Source organism: Nansenia antarctica, assembly GCF_963989245.1.
Source record: "Nansenia antarctica genome assembly, chromosome: 20".
NCBI lineage: Eukaryota > Metazoa > Chordata > Actinopteri > Argentiniformes > Microstomatidae > Nansenia > Nansenia antarctica.
The window spans coordinates 15,104,410-15,128,669 of NC_137693.1; the positions used below are offsets into that span (position 1 = coordinate 15,104,410).

The 24,260-nt window shown below is 45.3% G+C and overlaps 1 protein-coding gene across 1 annotated transcript in view; it reads left to right on the plus strand.

The window, feature by feature from the left end:
- Positions 1 to 7,727: 7,727 nt before the first annotated feature.
- The window catches only part of specc1 (sperm antigen with calponin homology and coiled-coil domains 1), a 101,192-nt gene continuing 84,659 nt past the window's right edge, over positions 7,728 to 24,260 (plus strand). The window contains exons 1-3 of the mRNA XM_080549447.1: positions 7,728 to 7,789; positions 18,735 to 18,909; positions 20,023 to 20,155. Of these exons, the coding sequence (XP_080405573.1) occupies positions 18,757 to 18,909; positions 20,023 to 20,155 (286 nt within the window). The 5' untranslated portion in view covers positions 7,728 to 7,789; positions 18,735 to 18,756. The remainder of the gene's footprint in view (positions 7,790 to 18,734; positions 18,910 to 20,022; positions 20,156 to 24,260) is intronic.

A 24,260-nucleotide genomic window follows, 5' to 3' on the forward strand; every position in this document is an offset into this window, starting at 1 on the left:
CACACACCAATGCCGCTCATTGGGAGCAATTTGGGGTTCAGTGTCTTGCCTAAGGACACCTCGACATGTGGCCAGCCGGGGATTGATCCGGCGACCTCGCGGTCGTTAGACGCCGGCTCTACCTCCTGCGCCACAGAGTACTAGTGAGAAGCTGACAGGAAAGCCATGGGAGTCACCTTCTCTAGCTGAGGGAGGCAGTACTAGTGAGAAGCTGACAGGAAAGCCATGGGAGTCACCTTCTCTAGCTGAAGCTGACAGGAAAGCCATGGGAGTCACCTTCTCTAGCTGAGGGAGGCAGTACTAGTGAGAAGCTGACAGGAAAGCCATGGGAGTCACCTTCTCTAGCTGAAGTCAGAGTACTAGTGAGAAGCTGACAGGAAAGCCATGGGAGTCACCTTCTCTAGCTGAAGCTGACAGGAAAGCCATGGGAGTCACCTTCTCTAGCTGAAGCTGACCGGAAAGCCATGGGAGGCACCTTCTCTAGCTGAAGCTGACAGGAAAGCCATGGGAGTCACCTTCTCTAGCTGAAGCTGACAGGAAAGCCATGGGAGTCACCTTCTCTAGCTGAAGCTGACAGGACAAGAGCCAAACACTGCAGTGATAGAATCCCCAACACATGGCCATGTACTCACTGCACAGCACAGTGGAAACATTGTGGCACATCACATCACCATCATTCTGCAGATACAATACAGCTCTGACACAGACCTGGAATCCAGGATATATAGACTAGGCTACACTGATGATTCTGTCAGATGGATTGGCCTCTTCAAGGGGCAAGGGCGTTCTTTTAAGACATGATGCTTAATGATGCATTTGCACTTTGCAGCCTGTGTGCCCACATGTATTTGTAACATTATAACAATTGTTATTCAAACTTAAATGGCAAAAAAAGATCATGATGCCTGTATTAAGTGCCCACATGCATTAAAGCTACAGCATTGATTAATTCAAGTGTAGAGCTGGGAGACACAGGTATTTCCCCACCATGCAGTTTGGGATGTGATGCCAGAATGAGGCTGGACGGACGCCCAGTCGTCAGGGAAACCACAGACTGATTGTGGCCGACACCTGATCCAGTACGGCCACCGTGGCCATTGTGAAAGGCTTGACAGAGAGAGTAGAGCCAGAGAATAACCCAACAACATGACAAAGGAACTCACAGTAATAAATAGCATGCCAGTTTTATTCACACCCAAAGGTTTGTTTGTTTAAGGTTTCTGTCTGTTTGATTGCCATCAAGCAGCAATTAACAGGGCTTAAAGTTCTCCGGCACGGTGCCGGATTTCCGGCGCGGGGGCATTTTGAGCAATAAATAAATAAATAAATCACATGCTATTTGTTTACATCGTAATTTAAAGAGTCATCTTCAGCAAAGAGACAGTTCCGCCTACCAATGGTATCACATTGCTCAAGCCAACCAACGACGAGTGTGCGCGTTTATAGCTGAACATGATCTGTCTTTCACAATGGCTCAGCCACCCGTCGATTTGTGCAAGAAGCTATCAGAAGACAAAAATGCACTGACAAAGCTGTCCGTTTCCAATCAGCACGCCAGCTATTTAAACACATATGGCCTTTGTCCCGGGATTAAAAAAACGGCTGTGTGAAAAGCTTAAAAAAGCAAAGTTTTCAATGAATATCGACGAAGCTACTAATCTTAACATGGCCAAAATCCTCAATGTCCTTGTTCGATTTTTTGATGATGATCTGGCCAAAGTCAGCAGGACTAGGAACACCTAGTCAGCAGGAAAGTAAACATTGCCAACTCGTCAGCCCTCATGCAGGAGCTCAAAGATATCCTGGAGTCCAATGGTCTTGACTGGTCACTAGTCATCAGTATTCTACTTGATGTAGATCTATTGATCTATTGTGATAGTGGCTTAATAAGTGATGCAATCAGTTTGGCCTTAAGTGATTTAATCAGTTTGTTCTTTTAAAGACATCTAAATATATTATTTTATTTTGTATTGAGTATAAAACAGTATTAATGCATTTTAACATTGAGACATATATTTTGTATTGACTATAAAATAGTATTAATGCATTTAAACATTGAGACAAGAAGCTGTCTTCTGTACCCGCTCTCCCAATATCTCAAACTGTGACCCCCCTCCCCAAGAAAAGGTTTCAGGCACAGGATTGTTTCCCACTTTAAGCCCTGAATTAAGCACTAACTGGCAAATTACAACTCTCTGTTCTGAATAGTGACCATTCTGTTTTTAACGAGTGTCACTCTCATTTACTCTGTCATCTATCATCGGGAGCTTAAAGGACGTTGCTGTCATCATCCAAACCTTCCTCAGCTTCTTTCACACACGCATGCACACACACGCACACACACACACACACACACACACACACAGGCAGTGCCATTTGAGTTATCTGTGCCCAGGAGTGGCACATCCTTCTCTGCAGTAGAGGGAGGCTCTAGTAGCAGAGATTAGAGCGGAGGGGAGTTGGGACAGTTGCTCCTCTCATGCTGAGCTAGAAGACTCCTTGTCTGCCCCTCAGTGCAGGTTGGATATTAGGGAGGTCTTAGGTGTTTGGTACTGAAAACAAAGTAAGGTAAGGGCAGCCCCCACCTGCCATTGAAGTGTTCATGCTATCGCCTGATTTGCAAAGGCATAGGCCTAGATCTAGCCTACTCTGGCTAATTGTAATTATGTGACACATTGTAATAATGTTATATGTTGTGTAAAATAGTGGCTGTGACAGGCATGTTAGTGTTTCATGGCGAGTGGATACTGTGTTAAAGAGTGCAGCTTTTTAATTACTAAGATACCATATCATGTATTATTTTCATCATTGGTCCATGAGCTTCATTCCCTCAGTGGAGAAAAACTAGCAAACAAATTGAGCCAAAAATATTTCTGAGAGAATGAATAACGTGTCACTGAGGAGGTGTATGCATGTTACTGTGAGTGTGCAGGAAGTGGACTGCATACTTGTGAAGAGTCCTAGTCAGCCTCACTAACCGTGAGGAATGCTAGCGTTACTGAAAAAATCATCTGGTCATCTGGGCCAAGTCATTCAGTTAGAAACATAAGCATTTCTATGGTCTTAGCACACAATGGTGTCTGGCTGTCTTGGCTAGCTGGGTCAGTCTAGCAATGGTGTCTTTACCTCATTCACTCTGAATGTGGAGCATCACTCCAGAACCGCTGCGTGAGGAGTGAAACATGGTTTTTATATTGCTGCTCTAAGAGTTATTCAGGCTGCCTTTCAAGGGAAACAGGGCTAGCGAGTTTATGGATTTCTATGACGAACGTGTTGGGAGTGGCAACACATGTTTGTTCAGAACAGCTGACAAGCGACCCAGCCATAGATTGCACACCCATAATGAACATCAGGTAGCTATCAGGCCAAAGCTGTGTATCTACGCCTAACACACATATGGAAACACACCTTTGAAGGGCTTGACAATGTTTGAATACCCTTCAATAGCACTCACTGTCACTGTGACGTTACAATCACTGACACTGCAGTTTCTATCAAGTTCATTGAGCTCCAGAGCTGCACTGTAGCATTGCAGTGTAGTAGTCCTATAGATGGGTTTCTATGGAATCCACCTCCCACTCAGTCTCTTCATAAGACAGCTGAGGCTGCAGAGATGTGGCTTGGTGTTCACTGGAGGAGAGCTTTGACACGGTCGCCACAGGAAGTCTGGCCCTTGGGGAGCACAGCTCTGAGAAAAAAGATGAAACATTAAGTATACAGGCTTAGCTCAGCTTCTGGATGGTGAATTCACTCAAGAGCAACGGTGTCTCTATGATAGACTACAGTAGTAGATAGTGTAGTGTTTGCCTTCTCCCCAGAGGTGACAGAATCACATTACGTGTTCACTCTAAGGTGAAGTAAAGACTGATCTATTGAGAGTTAGGGTAGATCTGACTCAGGAAGTGGTTGTGAACTCAGTGCTTATTTCCCTATCTCTGCATTTCTCTCATCTCTTTTTGATCTAAAAATGATGATTTAAGCAAAAAAACAAAACAAATAAACAACTCTTATCTGCAGGCCTTTCCATATTCTAATGCTGCAGAGTGTTGTACGTGCATGGAATAGGCCTTAGTCCTGAGACAGAGCAGAAGATGGCCCTCTTTCAGTGTATTTATCAACATAAACAAGCTATTAAGAATTATATTCTTATTTGTCTAATGGTTTTTCCTGATCCAATGCAATGACACCGATTGGAGTGATTCTTAGAAAAAGGCCTTTGCAATTCCCTACGGCATGTTCTGTTCTAATTTCTCAATGTGACACATCTACTCTACACATCTACTCTACTGAACTCATGTTCAGTAGAGTAGATTGGTATCAGTGTTAATTTTGTCAGGCTTTTTAGTCACTTAGTCTTTGGTGTTTAGATGAAGATGCACAACAGTTCTAGTCACACCAAGTCACCTCCAAAACCCCAAAACATTTTAGTCTAGCCGTTGTCAGCGACGAAAACTTGACTAAATTGTTTTGCCGTTTTTATGGACTGAAACTGCACTAGAATGTTTTCAGTTTTCATCAACTGGAACTAGACTGGAACTAAGACAAATGGAGGTGACTTGGTGTGACTAGAACTGGTGTGCATCTTCATCTAAACACCAAAGTGACTAAAAAGCCTGCCAAAATTAACACTGATTGGTATAGGTGAAGAATATTTGGTGAAGAATATTTATATGTATGCATCACGGAAGCAACAACTGAGCTATTCTGAACTACTCTGACATTTTGATGACATGAAAACAAAACGCTGCAGTAACTGAACACAATGATTTATGAATATTGCTGCTGGGGATGAGTGTCCTAGTTCAGAGTCAAGGGCCTTATGTCCTGTTCTGTACTTTCACATCCTCCTGACTCAAGGGGAACAGAGGGAGAGCAGAGACTGCCTCACAGCATGGGGGAAGGGCTTAACCTAGACCACTTCCTGATTCACTTTCGGGTCTGAGTCCATGACTTAGCACCACCGGTTCCCCACTCCCAGGTGCTGCACAGATGCTCAGGAGCTGTTGACGTGGACACACACACACACACACACACACACACACAATAAAAAGGCTTCTGCAGAAAGAGCTGACACATTGGGTAGTTTCATCTATTTTTGTTTTGCTGCACTGAACAGTATTTCTAATGGAGGAATTTATTGTAATAATAAAAGGAAAAGCATACAATTGATACCACATGGTCAGGTTCTATTCTTATTCTTTAAGGTCGGTTCCAAAACACACAGATGTGGTACAGATGTCCAGACCTGTTTGTGGTAATGTCGTATCAGCAGCAAAAGCAAAGACAGCGTTCCGTGGTGGGCTACAACTGAAACCGTAGTCAGATAAATCCCTGTTGAGGACATGCGGATGCAGGTTAGGTGGTTTTAAAGCCACGTTTATGGGAGCCCAGGAGCACCGGCTGCCAGACACTGAAGTGGTTCCATGCAGTGTCTCAGTGGCTGATGGGCTTTTTCCTGTGTGGGAGCCAGCCTCTGGAGCCCATAGCCACAGCTGGAGGAGAGGGGACAGGGCTCCTTGTAGCTCCCCTGGCCTCTGTTTACCATACATTAGAATCCATTATTCGAACACAAAACACTGTTCGTTTTCGATGAGTCACAAAGGCTACAATAAGTAGGCCTATTCCCATTGTTGAATATTCTTAGATTTGTCTTTTGATCCATTCATGCGTTTTTGTTCTCTTGTTTTTTTATGTGGTTGTTAGAACTAGCTATCTGTGGCGGTCTTACCCAAGTACAAATATCCTGTCTCCCCCCCAAGGCTAGGCCTGTAGTTTTTGTCAATAGTTAAACATTTTGATTAGTGTCCCTGTCACTCAAGGGTGGCAATGAGAGGGAAAAAGCAACATAGTTATTCCACCAACTCCATGATGTCACTATCCGACCACGTGTTTCCTCTGAGAACCAACGAGCTTACAAGGAGAGTTGATTCCTCTTTCTTCAGTATGAAATGATAGGCTTAGTTCTCTCCTTGTGAGATGTGGAGAGTCAGTCAGGGGTGTTGTTTGTAGTGTGGCAGAGAAAGAGCGACAGAGTTGGTAGAGATCTATGGCTGTACTCAGAGGCCCGCTCCTGGCTGCCTCTCGTGTTTGTCTCTGACGGGGGAGATATCGTGCGGATACTCCACAGGCCCTGGCCAACACTCTCACATATCCACCACGACAGGTGGCTCTTCAGAACACCCACCCCCCCCCCTCAGCGCTTTATGTTACATTATTTATTTGTTTGGCCTGGTTAGTCCTCCCACAGACTTCTGTGCTGTTTCCGTCCCTTTTAGATGCCGCAGTCCCCTTTGAAAGCAAGGTGCTGCACCCAGCAGTAGAGAGGCATTCAGGATCCAAATGGAAGGTTTGGAGTCGTAGCTACAGGAGCTAATGTATCGCACAGTTTACTAATACCGTATGATACCAACTTCTGTCAATTGTTAGTCGACCTTCCCAGTACACGATTGGTCATTCAAAGTCTGCTGGATGTCAATCATTTGGAGCTCATTGTTTGAAGAGTCGGGACAGTGTTGAAACAGGGTGAGTTTGGGATGTTGTTCCCACATTCAAAAGGGAATAATAGTGAAGCGGAAGGCTGGAAGTGTGAGCTTAATCACGCTCTAAAAACAGGATGTGGCACCTGTAAGGCTGTGCAGCATTTCTCAGCCATTAGCCGAGCCTTGGACGTAACCTTGTGTGGTACGATATTATAGGGTTGTGGTCAGCCAGCCAGAGTTCCCATTTACCACTCACCACAAACTGGAGTCTTTTTCATCACAATCCAGAGAGCAATATTCTCTGCCCACATGCTTTGGCCTTGGCATGTCGTAGGTTGAGGGATCCAACTGAGAACAGTTGGAAAATGTATAAAATGCAGACCCCACCGCAAACGTTCAGCCTCGCCCCTCTCTACTAAGGCCGCTATAGAAGTGCTTCTGAGACAAAGACGAGCTTTGTCAAGTGTGAGTGTTTGCATGTTGGTACTGGACATTTAAAATGGGGAATGTACGCATGCCCCAAAAAGACTTGTCATAATCTAGTCAAATACATGAATAAAAGCACACATTTTACCGAAGTGGAACTAATCAGTTTAGAGTTCTATACTTATATCATACACAGGAGTGATTGTATCCTGTAGCCCTCAGCCTCTCACACACATGACCTGATGTCTGAGGTCAAACTAATGACATGCCGCTGTCCTGAGGGGAAAGGGCACAAGCTCAGGAGTCAGAAAACAACAACAACCAGACATCCCACTAACAGTTTCACTAATAAAGCATTCATACAAATGCTGAATATTAATCTGCACAACTGTTATGTGAAACACATTATTTCAAAACTGCTTCTCCTCTCTCCCCCCGTCTCGTATTCTTTTCCTCTTTGCGCAGAAAAAGCTTGGAAAAACAGTCTGAGTGGGGAGGGAAACTTCCCCATGGCTAGACTCCCTCTCCCTCTCATTGTGAGAGAGAGAGAGAGAGAGAGAGAGAGAGAGAGAGAGAGAGAGAGAGAGAGAGAGAGAGAGAGAGAGAGAGCAGCACAGCGACACAGCACAAGCGCAGGCAGCCTGCTTCCGTGTCCTAATCGCTGTGTGGAGGCAGCAGCTGCTCTTGGCCCTGCTGACTTCTCTCAGTGTGGAGGTCTGCTGGGCTGCTTGTGCTGTCTGTCAAAGGAGGTAGGAGTCAGTCGGCTAGGAGTCAGTCAGTGTGTGTTAGTAGCCACACAGTCACACAGGGAAGGAGTGAGAGCTGGGACAGACAGAGTCATCTAAACAACCGTGAGGGTACACAAGACCAGGCTCCTTCTTTCTGTAAGTACACCACTCTCTACGACTCTCTCTCCCTCTCTGGCTTGACATCAGTGTTTTTTTAGCTGTCTTTCAGTCTGTGAGTCTCTGAGTTTACAGGAGCAGTTTTTGTCACTTGTTTGACACTTGTTTTGAAATAGTACATTTTGGGGGGGAAAGGTGACGGAATTGGACATTGAACATCTGGAATTGAATAGCGAATGTGTGAGGATGGCTTGCTTACTTACGGCAGTTCTGTCAATCAGTCAACTTTTCTGAAATGTTTGTCATAGTTCAGCATAAGTTCCTCTCTTAGAGTCTTGGTTATTTACAGACTGGGCTGAGGCCTGCCCTGGGTCGAGGCATGCGGGACACATCAGAGGATGTGATGAAGCAGAGTGATATTCAACCCAACATCCTTTCTCCCGCCTGCTGCCAAGCTGAGTCCAGGCAGGAGACACTGCCCACTCTTGCTGTGGTGGTGGCTGCTTGCGCTAACTGCTCTGCTAGTGCTAACTGCTAGTGCTAACTGCTCTGTGTGAATCAGCCTCCTGCTTCTCATGTCATCTATGTGTCAGTCAGAGACATGACTCTTTATTCATTTACCAGGTTTAATTAAAGATATACTTGCTAGAGTGGAACTAACTCTTTATTGCCATTCGGATGCTTTCCTCTTCACCATTGGAAAATCTCTTCTATGTAGCATCTGTCATCTTCCTGATGTGATGTGATGTGATGTGTCTGTGTGCATGCCATGGAGCAGAATTAATGGTGCGTAGCCATCTGGAATCAATTTAATCAAGGACACCGTCACGCTTAATGTCACAGGATCAAGCACTGAGAGCGAAGGCGATGTGTAGATTGACATTGTTTAGCATCTACAACTCTACAATGGTTATGGGCCTCTTCTCCTCAGAAACCCCTCCTCAGAAACACAGGAAGCTGACAGGAAGTTGACTGAGCAACGGCTCATTTCATCACAGCCAAGAGATGATGTTTTCCCCTCCTCCCTCTCCTCAGTCATTATCAGGACTGACAGAGACTGACACAGCCGTTAGTGCTGCTCATATGCAGAGAGAGTGGAGCTAGTCCCTGCCACTGGCCTCTTGGTGATGGGAGGCTACCTGCCCCCTCCCCAGACCTGCCACCTCCCCCCCCCTGCCCCCTCCCCAGACCTGCCACCACTCCACTGGCCTCTTGGTGATGGGAGGCTACCTGCCCCCTCCCCAGACCTGCCCCCTCCACCTCCCCAGACCTGCCCCCTCCACCTCCCCAGACCTGCCACCTCCCCAGACCTGCCACCTCCACCTCCCCAGACCTTCCACCTCCCCAGACCTGCCACCTCCTCCTCCCCAGACCTGCCACCTCCCCAGACCTGCCACCTCCACCTCCCCAGACCTGCCCCCTCCACCTCCCCAGACCTGCCCCCTCCACCTCCCCAGACCTGCCACCTCCACCTCCCCAGACCTGCCACCTCCACCTCCACAGACCTGCCCCCTCCACCTCCCCAGACCTGCCACCTCCACCTCCCCAGACCTGCCCCCTCCACCTCCCCAGACCTGCCACCTCCCCAGACCTTCCACCTCCCCAGACCTGCCACCTCCACCTCCCCAGACCTGCCCCCTCCACCTCCCCAGACCTGCCCCCTCCACCTCCCCAGACCTGCCACCTCCACCTCCCCAGACCTGCCCCCTCCACCTCCCCAGACCTGCCACCTCCCCAGACCTGCCACCTCCTCCTCCCCAGACCTTCCACCTCCCCAGACCTGCCACCTCCTCCTCCCCAGACCTGCCACCTCCCCAGACCTGCCACCTCCACCTCCCCAGACCTGCCCCCTCCACCTCCCCAGACCTGCCCCCTCCACCTCCCCAGACCTGCCCCCTCCACCTCCCCAGACCTGCCACCTCCACCTCCCCAGACCTGCCACCTCCACCTCCCCAGACCTGCCCCCTCCACCTCCCCAGACCTGCCACCTCCTCCTCCCCAGACCTGCCACCTCCACCTCCTCAGACCTGCCCCCTCCACCTCCCCAGACCTGCCCTCTCCACCTCCCCAGACCTGCCACCTCCACCTCCCCAGACCTGCCCTCTCCACCTCCCCAGACCTGCCCTCTCCACCTCCCCAGACCTGCCACCTCCCCATGATCTGCTCCCTCAGCTACACCAAATACCTTAGTATCTCTAGCCCTACACACACACACACACACACACACACACACACACACACACACACACACACACACACACACACACACACACACACACACACACACATACAAACACACACACTGTAAGAAGCTCTGTTTGAGCCCCAGCCTTTACAGAGCAGCAACGTTAAAAAGCTTTCACCTGCCCACCCCACCTGCGGAGAGGCCAGGTAATCAGGACATACCGTCAGGTCACCTGAGGTAACTAGCCCACTGTGTGGCAAAGCCTTTCCAGGGTTTGGAGCCCAACTTTCAGTTAACTGTTTTGATGGCTGCTTGTGAGAGCGGTGTGTAGTCTGGTGTTTGAGACTGAAGGTTCATTGTTGTAATGATAGCTGTGTTCTGCTCTCCATAATTTAGAGGATCTGTTAGAGGTTTTAGAAGTGTTCCACATTTCAATCCGAAACTAATTAGCAGCCTTTTACTTGTTATGTAGATAAAGTAGCAAATTAACTTCTTATTTGTATGTGTTTTCGAGTTGTATATCTTTAATTCTCTCTTTTTAGGAAGGTCTTAAAGACTACATAAATTCCCCTGCTGTTGCAAGCAATGTAATTAAGGAAAAGAACAACCCAATAGTTAGGGCTGTGGGTGTGGTAACTAGACATATTCTGCTTTTTCATTTGCAGATATGTTGACCAAATTCCATATTTAGCTTTTCCTCAAGAAAATGACTCATTTTTCTTCAGAAACATTGTATGTTTTCTGTCAAAATGTCTGAACTGAAGTAGCCTAGAGAAGTAGCAGTTAGGCTATAATCAACGTGTTCATCATTGTGGTCAACGTTTTAAAGTTAGATTTTCATATCTGTGTCTGGGACACAGTCTTGTGTTGTTGAGTAATTGACCTCTTCTTTCTGCAGAGAAATATTTACGGTCATCTTTACATAACTGAATCCTGTCAAGGAGCTATGAGCCACTAAAAGCAAATAAAGGTGACTCTTGTGTAATGAGGCTCATATGAGGCTAACTGGTCGTGACTAAACAGCCTTTGATTCAGGAGACATGAGGCTACCTCAGTGTTGCCATGTTCACTTCCTCAATTTAAATTCCTCAGTCTTCAAACTGAAAAGCAGCTCATAGCTTTTCCTCAGTGTTGTTTCACTTTTTTATCTTGGGGTTTCAAACTGCATGAGAAACACTTTATTATCTGGCTCTCCTGGCTGTGACTGTTAGTATGACTGTTAGTGTGACTGTTAGTGTGACTGTTAGTATGACTGTTTAGTATGACTGTTAGTATGACTGTTAGTATGACTGTTAGTATGAGGCCCTGAGGTTCTAGACCTGAGGTTCTAGTTCTATGACTGTTAGTATGAGGCCCTGAGGTTCTAGACCTGAGGTTCTAGTTCTATGACTGTTAGTATGAGGCCCTGAGGTTCTAGACCTGAGGTTCTAGTTCTATGACTGTTGGTATGAGGCCCTGAGGTTCTAGACCTGAGGTTCTAGTTCTATGACTGTTAGTATGAGGCCCTGAGGTTCTAGACCTGAGGTTCTAGTTCTATGACTGTTAGTATGAGGCCCTGAGGTTCTAGACCTGAGGTTCTAGTTCTATGACTGTTGGTATGAGGCCCTGAGGTTCTAGACCTGAGGTTCTAGTTCTATGACTGTTAGTATGAGGCCCTGAGGTTCTAGACCTGAGGTTCTAGTTCTATGACTGTTAGTATGAGGCCCTGAGGTTCTAGACCTGAGGTTCTAGTTCTATGACTGTTGGTATGAGGCCCTGAGGTTCTAGACCTGAGGTTCTAGATCTATGACTGTTAGTATGAGGCCCTGAGGTTCTATATATAGGCTAGTCAGGATGGATGATATTCACAGGATCACACCATGAGACAAGCCTCAGCATCATCTGACGGGCTCTGCAGACGCGCACACACACACACACACACACACACACACACACACACACACACACACAGTGCACACTTTGTGTTTTAATCAGATAAGGCTGTAAGGACCTGCAGGCTTCCTCTAATTACACTTCAATTTAAAAGGTAGCAGTGGGAGGCTGGGATCTCTCTGAAGCAGACAGAGAGCTTCTACATCTCCTTCAGCCTGTGTGAGTTAGGGTCGTTGGTTTTGGTTGTGGGCCAGACTCCTTTAATTCAGGCTCTGTCTGTCATTACACCCCCGGGGGTGGCAGGGCCAGTGTGAGGGCTGCTTGTACACTACATGGTCATGTAGGCTATAATGTGCATATTATTGCCTTTGCAGGAGAGCCGGTGGTAACAACATTCATTTTCACCGGTTGTACACGTCGCCCTGCTATCTGTGTTAGCGCCGCAGTGTGTTGATCTTGAAGAATCACATTTCTAATGCAGTTCATACTGTATTTATACAGCGGTGCCCTTTACAAGTTGATTTGTTTCCATATACTTTAGCCTGTAGACATGTTGCTGTACTTTACTCATATGTCCTAAGTAGGTTAAGCAAGCACTGAGGAAAATACTGCAAGAATTACAATAATTTCGATTCCCGCAGCAAAGAGGAGAGACAGTGAGAGAGTTAGCCTAGCGAAGAGAGAAGGTTTAAGGAGTCGGGGGACAGAGTGAACAACGTCTCAGCTGACCCATTTTGCTGATCGAGGACATTAAAGTGTAGGGCAGCCCCGTTCACAGGCCTGCACTGTCACTCTCAGTGTGCCATAATGATCAGTTACCCTAGCCTCACCTCCCCTCCCCACCGTGGTTAAAATCAATGACTTGTTATTTCCACAGGGTGCTGTGGAGCTCAGGACAGCGTGGGGAAGTGTAGTGGCTCTCCAAGCTAAAGAGCTTCTCCTTCAGTCAATGTAAAGCCTTCCTTTACACATACTGTAGCCTGCTACATCCTCTTTCATTAGTAAATGGACTGACTTATATAGCGGCTTTATTCCAAAGCGCTTTACAACGGCCTCTCATTCACCCATTCACACACACATTCACACACCAATGGCGACCAGCAAGGCGCCGGCCCGCTCATTGGGAGCAATTTGGGGTTCAGTGTCTTGCCCAAGGACACTTCGACATGTGGCCAGTCGGGGCTCGAACCGCCAACCTTGCGATCATTAGACGCCGGCTCTACCTCCTGCGCCTCTACCTCCTCTGCCACAGCTGCCCCTCATTATTTGGATTCAGAATGCCACCAATCACTACAGGCCTATATCCTGTTATCAAAATGGCCTTAGGGTACGTTGAATGGCATTATTGTGTAGCGCTGCACTGAATACTCCCAGAGCGCCCTGGAACCACCTCGGTACTGCGCTCTAGTGTGTTGCATTACATTAGGTCTCCCTGTCCAGAGATCTGATCTTTCTGCTACCCCAGCGCTTTGTCACAGGAAGTGTCCCAGTGTGGGGGGGGGGGTGGGGGAGGGGGACTGATAGGTTTACCTCAGCTGCCCTGAGACCACTGCTGGCTTGTATGTCTTGGCACAGGCAGAAATGCCATCAGGGGCACCATTTCCTCCCAAGTTCCCCTACATACACTAATCTCTCTACCTCCTTCTATTTCTCTCACTCTCACACACATATAGGTCTACTTTGTTCATTTGTCTCACTTACAACTTAGGTGTACCCGAGATCCCTGTGATAAAGGTGTTGCCTGAGATTAGGCTACTTTCTGTAAGGCTGCTCAGTAAGGACTATAGTAAGTGGCTTTGGATAAAAGCATCTGCTAAATGACTTGGTAAATGTCACCAGATTTGACATGTTGTATTGAAGTAAGGATAGTAAGTACCCACTTTCACTGAATATGATTATGGTTTTCGGTTACGGTTGGGGTCGCCATTTCCTGGAGGACTCCTTGGGTGCCTCCCTCTGTGGCCCCCTGGTGGCCTTGGGGACTTTACTACCCTCCCTGTTCCTCTCCTCGTTAGGGACTCATGTGTCACCTGAGAATGTTTGGCACTTGTGTTCCCGGCACTCTCTGCCGGTTGATCTCTCTGTCTGTCCTAGTAAGTGTGTGTCCCTGGTCTGGATGTGTATCTGCCGTGCACAGGGAGCTGTGAACTGAGCTGTGAACTGCTCCAGACGGTGTTTCCCTCTGTAGACCTTTGTACAGGAGTTCCCTGGTCTGTTGGTCTGGTCTACAGTATTATCCTGGTCTGTCTTTACTCTCCTGTTCTTTTTTGCTACAATGATGAGAAAATGAATTTATTTCAAAATAACAAAATCATTTTTTTTTACATCCCTTTACTAATTGTTTGTACAATAATAAACTTAGCAAACACAGACAGGTTGTACAATTAACCCAACTACCCACTTTCCACCCTCCCTTAACCACACAACCACTGCTCCCCTCTCTAATCACCCATCCTCCCCTACTACAACCGCCTCCCACATTGTCATCTTACCCGCCCCTAAAATCCCACACCCAACCCCTCCCACCCCACAGACCTTGCACCCAGAATCAACCTATGACATTTATTGAAGTGCTTACTGTTCAGTGTCGTTGTCTTGAGCTCTTTACAAAACCAAAAATCTTCTTGTATCTCCTTCTCCCATTCATGCGAGTAAATGGGACATTTTAGACACGTCTATCGACTCGTCTAATAGGCTAGGTGCACGATCTCCCTACTTCCTGAAAGGCAACTGGGATGAACATATCCTGTCTCACTCTATTGGTTTAATTGATTAATCAGCTGTGCACTGTGTGTTCCAACAGTTTATCGCACAGCTGATTAATCAATTAAACCAATAGAGTGAGACAGGATATGTTCATCCCAGTTGCCTTTCAGGAAGTAGGGAGATCGTGTACCTAGCCTATTGGATGGCGAAATCATTTCCCTGAAGGCGCGTAGCGCGTTGCACCTGTATATCCTCCGACTATTGATGAGATGTGCCGTTTAACTGTGTCATTTGACATTGGCATGTTTGCTAACTGTTTGGCCTTCTCCTCTCCAAACAACTCTTGAGTCTTTGAGGAGTTTCTTACCCACAGCGGTACTCGCTCTCATCTCCGCTTGTGTACCACTGAGCTCTTTCGCTCAAAAAATACCCTGGGCTTTTCCTTGTAATGGCCATGTTTAGTGTGCAAATGTCTGATCAACTTTGAGGTTCTCAAAGACGCATTGGATAGGACTTGAGCAGTGGCGGCTCCTGCCAAATCTCTCAGGGGGGGCAATTGTTGCGTTGATGGTTAAGGTGACACGTTCAAGGGTAAATTCACCTAAATCAGCGGGCTTAAATAAATTGACTCACAGCCATTGGTATTCAGTTATCACATATTTTATTTTAGGTGCAGCAAATCCAGGATAAAGGGCAGTGGCACAGGGGCTGATAATGTGCAATGGATGGATAAAACTATTTACATACTACAAAATACAAAATATGGACGGCATACATACTGCTCACTTGTATTGAAATTTAGCTCGTCTCTCTTTCAAAGCAGCAAAACAATCAATGACCCTCTCATTAAAATCAGGCATCTTCCTGACTAGTTCCCTCTCCATTGAAAGCATGGCCAGTGCATTCAGGCGCTCCTGGCCCATTGTGTTTCGCAGGAAGTTCTTGATTCTCTTAAGGGTCGAGAAACACCTCTCAGCTTCAGCTGTTGTCATGGGAGTAGTAATTAGGATGTTCAACAGAGCTACAGTCTCAGAGAAAGTCTCCTGGAGGTTGTAACTGTGTAGAACCTGGTACAGTGCCAGTGCACCAGAGCAGCCCTTGAACTCAGCACTCTCATAGACAAGGGACAGCTCAGTCTTGAGCTTCACCTGGTTCAGCATGGGGTATGCCTTGACAGTGGTGTTCAGAGCCTCAACAGGGAATGCATGGCAGTGCTGTTGGAACATCTCTCCTTGGAGCAGCGTGGCACTCACAAGGTGGTTGGTGAAAGAAAACCTTTCTTTGGAGTGGGCCAGGATTGTGTCGCAGATCTGTCAAAAGTATGGGGTGTGAAAGAAAATGTGGAAATAAGCACTTTGGAAGTACAACACTGAATAAAGACTGCTACCATCCCATCCCTGAATGTAACTCTGATTGGTGGTGATTTTCCAACACTGTGTTTCAAAACTTGGACCTACCTCTTTAGACAGCCTCTGCTTCTCTTCTTCTCCCAAGACCCTCCTTGATGTTCTGGTTCCTGTGGCTTCTTGCTGCTGCTCTTGAGATGAGCTTTGGTCCCTGAAGGCAGACAGACCAACAGTGTTAAGATTTCAAATAAGAAAATGTAGCTGAACAATCTGCTGTCTTGTAGTTGTAATTGTATCTACAGTAATTTCTGAAATGTAGTCTAACGATGATTTAAGGTCTCCAGGAGAGAGGGATCTGTTTTAAGTATAACAGTTGACTTTAGCTTTAACAGGCTGTGCACATGAGTCACTCCCGACCACTTAGATATCTTGGAGCTATTTAGGTAGATATGCTTATTCTTGAATATAAATATGTAGGTCTATCTATTCACAAATTAAACCTCAGACATTTTTAGACATGTTCTATATATTAGCCTAATACATATATCAAAAAAAAATGCTTAGTTGTAATTCGCTGACAAAATGTATTGTTTGATACATGTAATATACTACATTACATTAAGTAACTACATATTAATATAATGTAACATAATACATTAAATGCAAAGTTTTGTTGCAAAAAAGAAGCTTCGCATAGCAACCTACCAAATGAATAGTGGAATATCCTACTCCAATTACTCGGGCAAGCCCTAATTTTAATTCAACTCATTGTTATATAAGCCTACTAGTTTTACCGGCGCCTTTCCCATTCATCATAGCATGCATACATTTGATTATTACAAAGTTCTATATTACGGAGAAGGTACAAACTATATTTTTTGATCTTACCTTATGGCCTGCATGCTGCTTGTGGACGGCATGTTTTATGAAGACTGCGTCAATGTCAACCCCTCGTAAATCCTCGGTTATACGATTTTCCAATTTTCCCTGCCTTTGTATAAACTTGCTTTATAATAAAATTTGGTCTGGGTGGTCCTAATTCCTTTACTGTTAATTTCTCCTGGTTGCTACGACGGCTGAACGGAGAACATTACTAGCCGCCATTGCCATGGTGAACGAACGTGATCTGAAATGAAGGTTAATTGGCTAGCTCGTCTAAAGCTACGCCGGACATGACGTAAGCACGTACGATTCTTTGTGCATGTCCCAAAACCCCATAGACAAATGACCGAATGGCCTGAAGTTACCAAAATAGATTTTACATGCAAGTCTACGAGAACAGCCTAGTGCAACTTCGAGTAGACTGAAAGTTGCCATGAAAGGGGCGGGACTTGAAGCTGATTGGAACATACTCCACAGAACACTAGCTGATTGGACTATGATATACTCCACAGAACACTAGCTGATTGGACTATGATATTCAGAAGCAACACTGTCTAGAAGTCATAGAAAAAAAATCTCTCTCTTCTCCCTTTGGTGGGGCATTGTCCAATTGCCCCTAATGAACCAGCCTCCCCTGGACTTGAGAGCAAATTACACACTGTGGTTGTGGTGAGCTTTTGTAATTCAACAAAGCCAAAGTTCAGGTAACTCTCTTCATATTTCCGATAGTTTGTCTTCGCTGCGCATTTTTGCTTTTTATTATTAACACTTACATCTTCTGTAGGCCTATCGTCTGTGACCCCCGGTAGCACTGGAATCTGGTGGTTGTTGCTCGGTACGGTTAGCGTTAGGCCTAACTTGTTTAATCAAACACGTTTCCATTTTGAGTGAAAATCAAAATACAACACGCACAGTTGGTGAGATTTAATCAAATCAAATGCAACTTGAACGGGCAGGTGTGTGAATTAAGCGTTACGGCACGAGAAGCCGTGGTATATAGTGGATATCCACGATATAACACGGCTTCGAGTTCCATAACGCTTTTATACAACGGTTACCACATTTATCTATCAGTATTTCACAGAAGAAAGACAAGACAAACTTTTAATTCATGTATTTTGATGTTGAATATATGTTTATGTTTATTTTGTACATATACTGCAATAAATCGTAAATCCTCATCATCGGCCCAAAGTCCCTCACCCGTTCCACCCAGACATTCTCACTCAACATCACCGTAACCCCCTCCAACCACGTCTGCAACCTCGGCATCATCTTTGACCCCACCCTCTCGTTCCTTCCCCATGCCAACCAGGTCACTAAATCTGCATTCTTCCACCTCAGGAACATTGCCAGCAGCATCCGACCCTCCCTGTCCTTTTCTGCTGCTGAAACACTCATCCACGCCTTCATAACCTCCCGACTCGACTACTGCAACAGAATCCTCTACGGTTTGCCTAATAACATCCTAAACAAATTCCAATGCGTCCAGAACTCTGCTGCCCGTCTGCTCACCTCCACTCGCCGCCGTGACCTCATCACCCCTGTCCTCCAAAACCTACACTGGCTCCCGGTCAAATACAGGATCCAATTAAAAATCCTACTCACCACTTACAAAGCCATCAACAATCTGGCCCCCTCCGACCTTGCCGACCTCGTCCCTCTCCACACCCCCTCCCGTTAATAATTAATAATAATTAATAATAATAATTATTAATATAATAAATAAATAAATGCCTCAGGTTTGACGACCAAACCACCCTCAAGACCGGTTTTGAGCAGTGTTCTCTCTGTGGGGGTTCTAATTTGTTTTTGCACAGGAAGCTGTGTGTGTTTTGCACAGGAAGCCGTTTTAGCCGTTTTTACCTCAACAATTTTCATAAATGTTCTTGCAAATGTTCAGGCAAAAAACTATTTTGTCACCTTTTTGGGTCATTACCAGTTTGCATCCCTAATCATTGTGTAACATGTTTTTCTTTCCTGTCCATGGCAGGCTGCAGGTAGCACACACAGCCATGTTGAAAGGGGGCGCCGCCAAGGCGGGGCTGCCCAAGCTGGGGCTCCAGGAGCGGCTTAGACAGTCGTCCTCCACCGGCCCCTCCACAGCCTCCGCCATGAGGAGCTCTCGGTCCTCCAACACCCTGGCCTCCGACCTGCGCCTCAGCAGGGTGGGTAGCAGGAGGCTGACTTCACACACACACCCCGCATCACACACACACACACATCACACATCACGCACACATCACACACACACACACCGCATCACACACACTCACACACCCCACATCACACACACACACACACACACCCCACATCACACACACACACACATCACACACACACACACACCCCGCATCACACACACACACACCACATCACACACACACACACACACAGACCCCGCATCACACACTCCACATCACACACACACACACACACACACATCACACACACAGACCCCGCATCACACACACGCCCTACATCACACACACACACACCCCACATCACACACACGCCCTACATCACACACACACCCCAGGTCACAGTAAAAGGATCTCAGTCCATTTGAATGATTGAAAAGTTATATTCTCAATTCAATCTCTGCATGAACAGCTCTCCACTCTGACCCTGGCAGGGAGGTCACAAAGCATTAAATAACAACAAGATTATAGCTCAGTGTGAAAGGATTGGTTTGATGACCCATGCTTCTAACAAAAACATGGTGGATTGCTGATGAATCTTTAATAATAATAATATAATAGCTTTTATTTGTATAGCGCGTTTCCTGCAAACGTTGCAGCTCAAAGTTCTCCAATCATTCTATTATCATAATTTAATGATTTAGTTTAAAGGCAATATCAAAAATATGGGTTTCTAGTCTTGACTTGAACATATGTGCTGAGGTTGCATCCCTAAACTGGCAGTGCATTCCACAATTTGCGCATAAAATGAGAAGGCAGCCTCACCAAATCTCTTCTTTTGTACATGTGGTACACAGAGAAAACCAGCGTCAGAAGACCTGAGAGCTCTATTGGGCTGATATGCTAGCAGAAGACCTGAGAGCTCTATTGGGGTGATATGCTAGCAAAAGATCTGAACATATTCTGGTGCTGTGCCAGTGAGAGCTTTATAAACAAGCAGAAGGATCTTGAAATCTATTCTGAACTTAACAGGAAGCCAGTGTCGAGTCTCTAAAATAGGAGTTATGTTGATGTAACAGTTTAGTAGATGTTGATGATGTTCTATCCGGTGTGTTGAATTGTGTTTCTGTGTTTGTGTAGCTGAAGAGGGCCAGCAGTGATGACGCCCTGGCCAAGCCCTCTGTAGCAGCAGGCTCCGCCTCCCGGCTGAGGAAGACCGTCACCTCCGGGGCCATCTCCGACCTGGCCGACGCACGCCCCCGCGGCCTCTCTGGTAGGACCAGCCTCACAACACACCAGTCATCACCTATGTAGCACCTGCTAACTACATACTGGCAGATACAGTTAACAACAATATATTACATTTTATTTGTATAGCACTTTTCTTTTCTAACAAGTGCTACTAAATAAGAGAACAGATCACAGAAATACAATTCAATTCAATTCAACTTTATTCGCCATGTGCAGTGCACTAGGAACATGACTTGGTATTCTACCATGCTGAACAAGCTACAGTACATACAACAACAAGACGGCAATACAGCAATACTCAAGACAAAATATACAGTACCAATATGAGTGAATATTATGAATAAATATACTGTACAACTAAGTGCAAGAACATGTAAAGTGCAAGGTGCAATGATCAGGAGTTATTGAGGAGGGCTGTGGCTTTGGGGAAGAAACTGTTCAAGTGGCGTGATGTTTTTGTCCTGGTGGCCCTGTACCGCTGTCCAGAAGGGAGTCATTCAAACAGGCTGTGAGCTGGATGTGAGGGGTCACCCACAATCTTGCGTACTCTCTTTATTTATACAGCACAAGTCATGCATTGAATGTTTGGTCATCGGCTGGTTTCAAGAGTTTTGAGACATTCGCAAGAAACACAAGGGGACAACAGTGACTGAACGCCCATGCCATGCTTTCTGTTGAAAACACTTAGATCCAACAAGATGTATTTCAACTGTAAAATCAATGAGAGGTTTGCTCATGCAAAGAACCGCTGCGCTACCTTCCTATTCAACTGAGTTATGTTTCGACATGTATGACAAATGTATGACAAATGAATAGTGCGCCGTTCACTGTAGACTATATTGGTTTGGTTTTGTAGTCATTTTAAATGTGTTATACTGGCTGTGATATAAAGTGGAGGACCAGATGTTATGTGCCTAATGATTGGCACACTTGTTACTTGTTGCTTTCAGAATTGTATTTATATAGCACAAGTCAAGCACTGAATGCAACTTCAAGTGCTGAACAGTAAATAAACCACAGTACATTCTCCACCGTTCCCCTTACTAGTGACTGATCACATTAGTCACACTTTAGTCATGCTACATGCACCCATGTATCCAATATCAAATACAAACATTTGATCATGCAAAACAAAAGAAGCTAAAATGGCTTTATCTTATCGTGTACAAGTGTGGACATTGACATAGTAGTTAGCCTTGACTTGCACCATACAGACAGTGTTTGACCTATTATCCAGTGACTCTACATCAGACCTGGGCATTGTACGGCCCGCGGGCCAAATACGTCCCGCCAGATGATTCTGACCACCCGCGAAAGATTACATGATAATTAGAAAATACATTTATTTTTAATAAATTGTATTTATTTATTATTATATATTAGGTTTTCTAATTATCTCATGGGTGGACTAAAACCGCATTGCTTTTATTTTGAAGCCCATTTATTCTCACAGTGCACGCAATCGTGCATGTGAAATGCGTGTGATTGACAACCTGTCTTCCTTCCGTGTCACCCCTGAACTGTCTACCTTCCTTGTCACCCCTGAAAAATGCGAAAATGTCGGCTTATGCCAAAAAGAGGAAAGTGGATGCCGAACGCAGAACTTTCAAACAAATATGGACTACTAATTTTTATATTAGTATAAAACGCGCGAGTTTACGGAGGAGCTGGCAGCAATCCGGCCAATGAAAGGAACCACAACGGGGAGTGATCTGTTCACCGAGGTAAACGCATGCATGGACAAACTGGGACTCGAATGGGACAGACTGGCAGGTGTCACTACGGATGGAATTGAAATTGGTGTTTATACATTGTATTATTCATCAGCAAGCGTTGTGCAAGTCAGTGCTAAAACTTAGCCATGTGGTTGATGTTGTTACTACAACAGTTAATTTCATCAGAGCGCGAGCATTAAATCACAGGCAGTTTGTTTCACTATTGGAGGAGCAAGAGAGCGAACATGGTGATGTCAGGTACCGGACAGCTGTCAGATGGCTCAGCCTGGGCAAAGTGCTAAAAAGGTTTTGGGTTCTGAAATCAGAGATAAAGGAGTTTTGTGAGATGAAAGGCAAAACCATCCCAGAGCTGTCTGATAAGGACTGGATGGCAGATTTATCATTTGCTGTTGATGTGACTGCAATGATGAATGAACTGAACACACAACTGCAGGGCATGGGCCTTTTTGTTCATGAAATGCATAGCCATGTGAAAGCCTTCTTGACAAAGTTGCAATTCATTTCAAGGCAACTAGGCAGCAACAATCTCGAACACATGAAAACCCTGAAAGAAGTCAAACCATCAGCTGATCACCGGCACAGGTACTCATCCATGTTAGGAGCACTGCATGATGAATTTTCAAGGCGTTTTCAAGATTTCAAAAAGGTTGAGGATGAAATGCAGCTGTTTTCCTCTCCCTTTACCTGCAGTGTTGAAATTCTATTTGAATAAATGATATTTTTGAAAGCTAACCTCACCTTTTAATTGCCAAATAATAACATACACTCTTACCAGCGGTCAAAACAATGCCATTTACTGCTTTTTATATAGAAATAAAATGTATATGATGCATAATTGAGTTCGGAATTTTGGCCCGGCCCTCCAAAATATTTTCAGTTGCTCATTTGGCCCCCTGGGAAAAATAATTGCCCACCCCTGCTCTACATCATCGTTTTCAACACACGCACTCGTATCGCCGACCACACGATACCAAATACAATACGGATACTCCCTCACAGAGAAACTCCCTCACAGAGAAACTCCCTCACAGAGAAACTCCCTCACAGAGAAACTCCCTCACAGAGATTTCGTATCTTCGCCGTGTCATCTCTCGAAATCGGCGGAGTCATGTAGCCGTTAGGTGCAAACCATATCAGATCATCTCAGATTCAGCCAAGGTTAAAAACCTTGTAGCTGCAGACAAGAGAGGGCCTTTGACTGGGGCAAGAATATAGCGAGTTAGTCATCTAGTTGAGAAGAAATAAAGGTTGGATGACTTTCTCAAGCTCAGCAAAGGACAAAAATACAAGCACACACTGAATCATACTTCCCATTTATACTTCCTTTTTCGTTTCTATCTATAAAAACAATATTTCACTAGAGATTAACTGTAGGTATATAGTTAACGTGTTATAACGGAATAGCCAAACATCAATATTATTGTGGTAAATAATTCACTGCTTCCTGCCAAATGTTGTAGTTGGCTTATTATGAAATAATCAACGTATTGGATACGTGTCAACGTATTCGAAAGGGAAAGGTGTTCCTTTTTTTCAGTAATCAATTTAGCTTCTGCTACTCTTTTTGCTACTCTACTCTTTGCTACTCTACTCTATAATAACTTAATAATAATTAAAGTGCTTTTCCTGCAAACGTTGCAGCTCAAAGTGCTTTAATCATTATATAATCATAATTAAATGATTTAGTCATTTAAAGGCAATATTAAAAAGATGGGTTTTTAGTCTTGACGTGACCATATTTGCTGAGGTTGCATCCCTAATGTAAACTGGCAGTGCATTCCACAATCTGGGTGCATAAAATGAGAAAGCAGCCTCACCAAATCTCTTCTTTTGTACATGTGGTTACACAGAGAAAACCAGCGTCAGAAGACCTGAGAGCTCTATTGGGCTGATATGCTAGCAAAAGGTCTTTCAGATATTCTGGTGCAATGCCTGTGAGAGCTTTATGAACAAGCAGAAGGATCTATGAGGTTCAGTTCCCCCAGATGGCCAGTAGATGGCCTCAGCACATCAGGTCCTAGGATAGCCTTCCTCTTGATTTCCATTCTCTTGTTTTCCATAATTTGTGTTGTGTTTGGCTGGCCTCCTGGGGGTGCAGGTGGTTGTCTATGTCTTCTGATGTTTCTTAACCTGATAATGGATGCAAACACTGCCTGCCTGCCGCCCTCACAACTAATTAGGTCTTTGAACAGTGGCCATTTCTTCTGACATGATTCGGAAAGTATGAGCTAGTCTCCAATGAAGGGAAAGAATGATCATCATTGTTCTCTTTTCAGAACTGTATATGATTTTTTTTTCTTCTTTTGATGCGTGTCTGAGCGTGCGTGTGTGTGTGTGTGTGTGTGTGCGTGTGTGTGCGTGTGCGTGTGTGTGTGTGTGTGTGTGTGTGTG